The sequence below is a fragment of the Podarcis erhardii genome, assembly GCF_964252035.2.
Source record: "Podarcis erhardii genome assembly, chromosome: 15".
Lineage (NCBI taxonomy): Eukaryota > Metazoa > Chordata > Lepidosauria > Squamata > Lacertidae > Podarcis > Podarcis erhardii.
Genome location: NC_138505.1, coordinates 40681217 through 40691589, shown reverse-complemented (window position 1 = coordinate 40691589; position 10373 = coordinate 40681217). Strand labels below are relative to the sequence as shown.

Here is a 10373-nt window from a genome sequence, read left to right as displayed (position 1 = left end):
ATTCCCTGAAGGGAGCTTCCTAGTTTTTCCAACACTCTTCCTCAATCACATTTCCTCTAGCTGTACATGTGTCACCAATGAAGACATGATTTTCAGCCTTTTAGACCCCAAAGATGCTACCTTGTACACCCATTAAGGGGAGGGAGGAAATAGTTAAAATAATACAGATTCCAGTTGCAGGCACAATACAGAGTGTTACATTTCCTTACAAAAGCCAGAAATGGTTAGTGTTGTGCTGTGGACAGAGTGTACCTTGATATCAGTAAAGCTTGTGAAGAAACTGGGAAAATGTGGGTTGAATGAGGGAACTGTTAGGTAGATTGGTAGCTGGTTGACTGACCGAACCCCTTTTGTTGCAGACAGCGTCATGTCCTGGCCAGTTGTGCTCAAAAACATTGCCACAGAATCAGTAATCAATTCACCACTTCCATAATTGTGTCCTCACAATTTCTCCCAAAGGAGCTCTTTGGGGTTGCTCCAGATCTTTTTTATTGTTTACTTGTTAATTCTTGAATTATTTGTTTACTTGTTGATGCTTTAATTTCTAGGGACATGAGTATCCCAGATTTCTAATTACAAACAGCCATAACAGACACCTAGAATTACAAGCATGATTCAGACTTCTGGATTATTTAAAACTGTCTTCTTATTAGCTGCTCCCTGCTGTTCAGCTCAGGCCTCAGTAAAATAACATAGCATTTGGGGATAAAGATGCAGCCCAGTAACCCACAACTGGAGGCCAAGATGGAGAAGATCTCCACAGCCACCATGTATTTGCCCTTGGTGCTCAAGTAGGTTGGAACAAAGGAGAGCCACACACTGCAAAAGACCAACATGCTGAAGGTGATGAATTTGGCTTCATTGAAACTGTCAGGCAACTTTCTAGCTAGGAAAGCCACCGTGAAGCTCACAATGGCCAGCAAACCCATGAATCCCAGGACACAATAAAACATAAGAGTGGAGCCTTCATTACATTCTAGTATTATTTCTTCAGTCATTGAGTGCATGTCAACGTCTGGGAATGGGGGAGAGGTTGCCAGCCACACTGTACAAATTGTCACTTGCATAAGGGTGCAGGAAAGAACAATTGGGGTGCCCAATGGCTTCCCTACCCACTTCCTCATTCGGGACCCTGGCTTGGTGGCCATGAAAGCTAGAACCACAATGGCAGTTTTGGCCAAGATGCAAGAAATTGCCACTGAGAAGATCATGCCAAAAGCAGTTTGTCGAAGGAGGCAGGTGACTTCCTGAGGCTGGCCAATAAAGAGCAGAGCACAAAGGAAGGAGAGCAGGAGGAAAAGGAGAATATAAGTTAGGTTGTGGTTGTTGGCTTTAACTATGGGAGTATCTCTGTACTTTGTGAATATTTGAAGCACCAAAGCTGTGATGAAGGAAAAGAAGAGGGCAAATGTGGCCAAACTGATCCCCAACGGTTCTCCAAAAGACAAGAAAGTTTTGACTTTGGGGAGGCAGCCATCCTGTTCATTGTTTGCATATTGATCTCCAGGGCATTCTAAACAGTCATCCATGTCTGAAAATGAAAAAGAAATAAAGAAATCTCAGTGAAACAAAAAGGTCTTCTGTCCCGAAATTGGCACAATGCATCTAAGAGATGCCAGAATATATATTGGCTACTTCTATACTGTTTTCCCACTAGAGAAAGGAGCTTCTGATGCACAGGTAAAATTAAAGCGTGTGATGCATTCCTTACCCTCCTTGTTTGAGATCTTCCCTTCTGGACACGGAAGGCAATCATAGCAGCAGAATGGCTTTCCTTCCTTCTTGTTCTTTCTATAACCTACATGACAATTCTCATTACACAGAGAAGTGGGCTGTGCCTGTTCATAAATGAAAGAAGGAAATTGTTTGGAAGTTTGCATCTCACTGACCTATCTTCTAATAGTAAACATGACGGTTAAGCAATAGATCTTAAATACAGCTCTAATTGTAGCATTGGAACTTTGGAGCTTCCTATAGGTTTCTTGTTTTATCTGAAGATGATCTTAAATTCAGCGCTAATGGTAGCATTGGAGCTTCTACCATTATTCCAGTACCTTTGCCTTTATGAAAACCATATTGGTATGTTTTTGAACTTCTTCAGAGATTAGCATAGCAATATCTTCTCAAATTAGAAAACGTTCAGGTGAAAGCTTATTGGGTCTGTATCTCATGAATATAGAAATTGCTCATATATTTTTGACATACACTTGTATTCAAATTTATCAAAATTCTGCCTTGTCCAGGTAGTTTAGCCTCTGTTCCTTTAACTTTGAACTTGTGAATTATGCTTCCAATGGTTTATCTAGGAACATTCAGTACCTTTGCTATCTTTTGTATACTTGTATCCTTGTTTGTGAAGGGCGATGAGCTCTTCTCTTACTTTCTTATATTATTCCCCTAACTTGGCTCACATACAGCAACATTTGACACTCAAGAAACCCCTTGCGAGTTCAGGTATTTCATGTGTTCCAGCTCAAGCACACCTGAAGCCCTTGATTAGTTGTATCAGGTGTGCTTGAGACAACACCTGTTGTATTTGCGCTGTTGTGATGGATTCTATTCAGGGGGTGAATAACAGTGAGACTGAAGAAGCCAGTATGGGTTGCATTTTCAGCTGAATTTGGGGAAACCACTTGAAGCATCCATTTAGTGGAGCTATTTCAATTGCTTTTGCAAAGAGCTGAAAATCTGTAAATTTTGATAATAAACCTGATTTGCAATGGGGGTTGAATAATTTTGATTGCAACTGTAATTGTTTGCTTTTGATGGATTCTTGCAGCACTGTTTGCTTGCAGGGTTACCTTCTTCATCACCTGCATGTGTCTAAAAATAATAGTTTGTACCTGGGGTTTCTGTGAACATTCACTGTTAATCATTTAGCTCAGCAGCTAATGTAAGGGAATGTGTTTTGTATGTTTACCATAATGCTGCAAACCAATGAGCAGCTTTCAATAATGAATTGACTGTGCCTGGAGTAATTGTGGGGTACAAATTAGGGCTGTGGAACAGATTTGGCCAAATCCCAGGTTGAATTGGGGTGATTCTGAAGGAAAGGCAGGCAGCATCTGCAAAGAGCAGCACAGAGAGCTCCTTGCAACAGAGCTTTCAAATAGCCCCACACTGCACTTTTCCAAGCAGGGGGACACAAGCAGTCAAATTGAGCAGGATTGAGTCTGCTAGTGAGTAGAGGTTCCAATCCGGCTGGTTGCAGGGGTCTTCTTCACCAGTTGGTTCCAAGCCAGATTAATTTTTTCTACTTTTGGCCATATTGTCTAGATAATAAACCTAGAAATAAGATAGCTTTCCTTTTATCAGTGCGACAGCCTGATATTTCCTTCACAGATCGAGTCTGATTCTGATAATTGATGATTCAATGTGTTGCAATGAGGCAGTTTTGGGACACTGAGCAAAAAACACCCTGAATAAATTCTTACCTGGTTGAACCAGTTGGGCCACATGATAACATCATCATGAATGGTTAACCTCTTTTCTGGGGGAGCTTGTGGGTCCATTGTTCCAACTTTGACTCTCAGAAAGGACTGATTTGGGAATGTGACCCAATTTATTACATCCAATCCAGCTACTAATTCCCCATTTTGGTCAAAGGAAACTTCTTCCCCAACACTATTATTAAATGAAACTCTTCCCAGAAAGTGGTGGACCTAAGTTTGAAGAGGAAAAAAACAATTAATGAAGTTGCCAAAAATGATTAAATATTAGTAATATTCGTACAGATAGAGTGCTTATCTTTAACATTTAAGAGCTATAGTTTGTGGTCAATTTAAAAGTTGTATATTAGTGTTTTTCTTTCTCTGTTTTTAATGAGTCTCTTCTTCAAAAATGGATGGAGCTAAAAGGGGAAAAGGAATTAATGAGCAGTGCTGTTTCCTAGAAAAAGAGGTGCTGGAACTCACCACAAACACCTCCCTCGTTCCCTTGGAATAGCAATGGAGCCCCCCTGAGAGGGGAGAGAACTGAGCTCCCCTGAGTTCTGGCTGAAAAAAGCCCTGCTCGTGTGCATATACAAAAGAGCAACATTGTGGAACACAATATTCATTTTAAATGTTTTGTGAAGGATAATTTCAATTGTAGTAATGTTGATTGTGGTGGTAAATGTGGTTCTTTTAAGAATTACAGTAAGTCTTGGCCCAAATTTCATAGAACTTAGACCACAAATATTAGACAGCATGTTCCTTCAGATAGGAGGATAAGCTCTGTAGATAAGCTGCTCATCACTTTCCAGGGATTCAGGGCTGCCTTTGTACAAATAGTGATAGCATGATATTGTGTACCTAGCCATCTATAGCCACATTTTGCTATTCCAAGTACAAGCTTGAAGTGATGGCAGAATTTCATCCACTATGTTATCCCAACCATTAAGTGGATAGTCACTTTCTCCCCGAGAGGAAAGTGGAATGGGTTTCCCTTACTGACAGAGGTATTCAAGAGAAGTCCCCCTTTTAGCTCAGCTCCAGAGTTGATTACAGACATTTGTATTAACTGGAAGACAACATTACCTGCCAGGGCTGTTGCTCTGTAAGTTCCCATCTTGCTCCACCTGCCATTGCTCTGCAATTTAATTTGGTGGACTGCATGGTGTGCAAAGCATGTGCCAAAATATAGATTGCATTGTAGATGCTGTAGCTGTGGGCTGTCATGCTCGTTTCAAAAACGGACCCGGGAAGGCTCTCAATATTCTCCTCCCCAGTGCAGAATTTGTCCTCTTTCTTCTCTGAAGAAGGGTCGGGAAAAACACAATTAAATGCCTCTTCCCAGAAAACCCTGAGAAAGCCATCTTCTTTTTCCAAGGTAGGCTTTCTCATCTGAATAAATTTCTGGAATCCTGGAAGATCCTTAGAATGAACTGCAAAGGATACAGCCCCGTGGAGGAATGTGATGTCCCAACCTCTTTGAAAGGGAAATGAGGTGAAATCCATCTGGGCTATCATAATCCAGATTTTTCTATTTCCTTGTATTGGCACATCATTCATTTCTGCAAGTGTGGGTAGTGTTCTCATTCCCATAATTGTATGAATTTCACCATGTACAACCACAGCGTTGGCAGTGCTTCCCACAATAATGTTCAATGTTTTCGAACCTTCTTCCACCATTTCATCAAACGCACCAGAAGAGGTAACCTTAGGGAAACTTTCTATAAAATCAAAGCAAATGCCCTTCTGGGCAAACATGGGGAGAACATTTTGTACAACTCTCTCTCCAGTGTCATCATGGAGTTGAAAAAGCACACCAATCCACACCCAACGGAAATGCAGCAGTAACTGGAGGATCCCCTCGTATTGCTGAGTCCCATCTGGGAATATCCAGTGGGTGAAAAGAGCTTGAATGTCATTATTTGTCACTGGAGAAGAGCCATAGATGAGCTGAAAAGGGTCATTGTTAAAATCAAGGGAGGAAAGATGATAACAAATGATGATCTCAAAACACCAATTAGACTCAAAACCAGATTTCAATCTCTATTTAATTGGTATATATGAACAAGGGGGGATTCAGATTTTTGGTTATTTCTGTTAATTTAGAATTTGTGGTTTGGGGAAATAGAATCATAGAGTTGGAAGAGACCACAAGGGCCATCGAGTCCAACCCCCTGCCAAGCAGGAAACACCATCAGAGCACTCCTGACATATGGTTGTCAAGCCTCTGCTTAAAGACCTCCAAAGAAGGAGACTCCACCACACTCCTTGGCAGCAAATTCCACTGTCGAACAGCTCTCACTGTCAGAAAGTTCCTCCTAATGTTTAGGTGGAATCTTCTTTCTTGTAGTTTGGATCCACTGCTCCGTGTCTGCTTCTCTGGAGCAGCAGAAAACAACCTTTCTCCCTCCTCTATGTGACATCCTTTTATATATTTGAACATGGCTATCATATCACCCCTTAACCTCCTCTTCTCCAGGCTAAACATGCCCAGTTCCCTTAGCCGTTCTTCATAAGGCAAATACTTGGATATTAATGTCTTTACATCAAATAGAACAATTATGCAGTTATGCTTGTGGCTGAATTTGCTGCCCTTCATATCTAAAGGAGGATAAAGGAAAGAACAGGTAAATAAATGCTTGTTCACAGAAAACCATGATAAAGCTTTCTCATCTGAATAGATTCCTAATAATGATTCCTTGAGTTAACTGCAAAGGATAGAGAACTATGGAGGAAACCTATTTCCCACCACCTTTGCATGGGAAATGATATGAAATCCATCTGGACTGTTCTAATTCCAATCTTTTCATTTGGTTTGTATTGGTGCATCATCTGTTTCTGCAATATTGGACATCCTTCTCATTACCATAATGTTGTGATTTCCATCATTCACACAACTCCTAGGGGCCGAGGAGGTTTCGTCCACACCAGTGTTTTTTGAGGGGGCTGAGCCCCCTCAATATTCAAGGGGCATTCAGTTCCTCATGGCATCACACGCATGATGTCAGGGTGTCATGTGACATCACGCGCATGAAGTCATTATGTCGTGCTGCACTGCACATGGGCCCCCTCAATCCTCTGCAGGATCCCGTCTGCTTGGGTCTCCTTCCAGTCAGGAAGGGAGAGATTTCCCAGAAAGAGAAGACACCCAAACCCGTTAAGAGGGCTGGGGGATCCCCTGGGGCTGTTGTGCTATTTGGGGAACCTCAGGAGTGGGATTGATAGAAGGTGGGGAAACTGACAGAAATACTACCTTGTATAAGAACCAAAGTCTGAAACTGTAACACCTATGCAATTAGGTTTAAGAAACTGAAGTAATGGAAATGGAAATGAGCTGATTGTTTACCAATTGTAACATCAAACTGAAAATAAGGAACTGCCATTTTAAATAAGCTGTACGTTCACTACCTTGTTTTGAAGCCCGTAACATACATTAAATTGAATATTAATAAGTTAACTGTTTCCTGAAAGAACTTTATCTCCTGATGCATCTTTTGTCTTACCAACTTTATTCTGCAAAATAAATCTTTCTTATTTGTTCAATTTCTGCCTGAAGTTGACCTTTACCTCACACACGCTAGATAACCCATGGTGGTTATAGAGTTTTACAGAGGGGGATCTGTTTCAGAAGGATTCAAATATCATTTATTTCTGGTAATGTGGAATGTTAAAGTTATCTTGGGAAATATATAAGTGATTTTTCAGCAGGCATAGCAAACACACAGTTGTGCTACCACAGGCAGCAGACGTTTCATTACAGTCCTGCACAGGAGTAAAGTCTCCAATGAGGAATTCTTCCACCTGAGTTTTTAAGGAGGTGTGGAACTGAAGCAGAAATATTTTCCACAACCTGCATTTTTGGTTGATAAATACCAACCTATGCCCACTATTTGCCATTCCCTTGATATTTCATTCTGCAAGATGTTGAATCACAAAAACATTCAATTACCAGCATGCAACCCAATGAGTCTTAGTCAGAGACAACTGTAAACGGCTTTCATTATGATCCATGTTCCATGCAGACCTCTTACTCTTGGCATCTTGTACATAGACAGGATCGTTGACATGTGGAGACATAAATCAGAGTTTGGCCCCCCAATGACCACCTTTGGAGTCTCCTGAACATCACACTTGTAGTTTGGGAGGAGTCTTTCTTGGCTAGAGAGAAGTTCCATGGAGGCTTGGTAGGTCCAGCTTGGACTGAAATGGCTGTTATAGATGTGGAAACCCAGAGAGATATTGGGCAAGATTTGGGGATCTTCATTTATCTCTTTTACAGCAAATGTCAAAGCCAGGATATGCTGGTAGAGTTGTGTCACTGGCCTGTATGGAGAGCGACATAGTGTGTAACAGTTAACCTTTACTAAAATGTGTGGATATATTGAAACACGAACCCGGATGTTTTGCTTCCTTGAACATCTAACTCCTTTCCAAATTATTTTATTGCTTTGCTTCATGAAAAAAAGATATATATACATACATACAGACAAATAAGAATAGAAATACAACACAATATAAAGAAAGAAGTGAAAGTAAAGAAATATACATAGACTTAGTTTTCACATCCACCACATTTCCTGATCTTTGCTTTCTAGGCTTCCTTTAGCTTCACCGAAAATCATTCGAAGTAATACTTTAAGTTACACATTTCTTAGTCTATATTGTCATTATATCTCTTCATATGCATTTCTTAGTTTGTGGATATATTGAAACACGAACCTGGATGTTTTGCTTCCTTGAACATCTAACTCCTAGCATGGCTTTCAGTCCTGCTAAATACAATCATCCATGCCCAGATACATGCACATGACGCCACATCTCACAGGGAGGTGCTTCCACCCCACCCCACCTCACCCCCACCAATGCCTGGCCTCCTGGGGCTGCACAGTGGTGGTGTCTTCTGGTGATAAATTCTGTGAGCTCACCAGATCTTAGGAGATCTCAATAGGCACCACTGTGGTAGCCATGGCAGCTGTACAATGGCAGCAGCAGGAATTCCCTGGCCCAAGGCAGCTGTTTCTATTTACCTCATGGCTGGTCTGGCCCTGATTGCTACTAGTTCTGTTCTATGGAGGAGGGGGAGGAGAAAAGTCTGGTTAATGGGATCATCTTACTAGATGGTCCTGATTGCAGGCAGAGTCTCAACCAGGTTCCCCCACACACCCTGGCGTGGGTGGAGCTATTGCACACATGCCGGGGGGCACCACAATTGCCCAGGGCTATTGCCCAATCATGTCAAAGGGTGATAGTGGGGGAAATCATAAAAGTGGTAGCGTGACCTGTGCCAGGCTCCTCCCTCGCGCTGCCGAATACCCACCCGCCCTCCCTTTAATTTAGATCGTTTGGCCTTGCTTTGGACTTTGGTTGGTTGCCTGGCTTGAGTCAGGAGCCAGGTAGGAATTTTTCCATTTGGCAAATTGGCACGGGCCACTTGGTCTTTGCCCACCTCTTAGCAATCATCACAACTTTGTAAAGTTTGGCGGTTAGGCATTGGCTTATGGAGAGTGGGGGAGGGGAGGTCGGCCATCGCCTGCCCCTCCAGTGTCAAGGGTATTCCGTTAAAGGAATCCGGGGCCTGGTTCCTGTCCGAAGTCCGCTTGAAGGGTGAGGGCCAGGCCAGGCCGCTGGGAACACCAGGGGAGATGCAGGCCGGATCCTCTGAAGGAATTTCCCTTTGGGTGGTTTACCCTTACAGACTTCCTGCAAAGGGCAGGAATCAGATATAGTCTTGCCTAAGCCAATACTGCTCTCATTCCTGTAATCAATAAAGTTGTGGCCAAATTTTTGCCCAAAAACCTTAAACAAAATATTCGTGTCCATGTGAATTTATTTACCTTAATAAGGTGTCTGCGTGAGGGTCTTGCCACACAACCAAAAACTTATAATAAGAATCACCTCTAATCTGAATGAATTACCACTTGGCTTTGATTGAAGTCAAATATTAAATAAGAAATCCTTCTCTCACCATGGTAAATGAGTGGAAAGCCTTAACAAAGTAAATGGGGATGTTACTTTTTATGCTGCCTTGCAAACTTTTTAAAACAACTGAACACTGGTATAAGCCTACCATATAAGAAGAAAAAGGTTATCACACACTGCAGAAGTCACTTGCTAATTCCCCATTCTCATCAAAGGACACTAAGTCACCAGCACTGTTGTTGAAGGAGATACTCCTCAAGAACGAGTGCAGCTAGGCAGAAGAAAACAAAGGGAAAGTTTAAAAAAGGAGAGCTTTTATGGATTTTAGAAACAAGAAGCTTCTGACTAAAAGTTTATTCAATCAGCTCCACAGATATTCTGTTGGATTCAGGTCAGGGCTATTCAACACAGTTTGTGGCAATATATTCTGCATTAGATTATCTTTCTAATGATATACTGTAGAAGTTCATTCTAATTTTATACTTTTCTTATGAGCTGTCAAACCTTAGAAATACAGCTTTTCCTAAAGTTTGCCACAATTTTGACCACTAGTGTAATGAGCATCACCTTCATCATATGTCAAATGCAGAAATATAGTCATTACAGATATACAATACAGCTTTTAACACACACACACACACACACACACACACACACACACACTTCCTTACAGAATGTCATCGAAGAGATCAGTTGTAGGAGGTTCATTGAAGGCTATGCTTGAAGTTATATAGATTTGAGACATAATGCCAGCAATAACAACATCTCCAGACTGGAAATATTTGTGAAGAATAGGAAGAGGGTCACGGATGGAACACGGAGCAACAGCAGCCTTGCACTCATCTGGAGGAAGCAGCACTGACGCCAACATCATGGAAAGTACCATCCTGCACAGAGCATGGTAGGAGCAAGAGGAAACTTGCACACAGTCTGAGGCAGCAGCACAAATACCAAGATTGCAAATATTACCATGTTGCAGGGAATTTTTTAGGCGACAATTCATCTCTTTGCACATGGTCATCT

General features: G+C 41.7%; 1 protein-coding gene across 1 annotated transcript; it reads right to left on the bottom strand.

Annotated features, from left to right (window-relative positions):
* Positions 1-632: 632 nt before the first annotated feature.
* Positions 633-10236, bottom strand: LOC309329773 (vomeronasal type-2 receptor 26-like; the record flags this gene model as incomplete). The annotated part of the gene is made up of 6 exons (XM_081840784.1): positions 633-1531; positions 1712-1838; positions 3435-3662; positions 4518-5381; positions 7463-7754; positions 10022-10236. 6 exons carry the CDS (start codon positions 10234-10236, stop codon positions 633-635), a joined length of 2625 nt encoding a protein of 874 aa, XP_081696910.1.
* Positions 10237-10373: the final 137 nt, after the last annotated feature.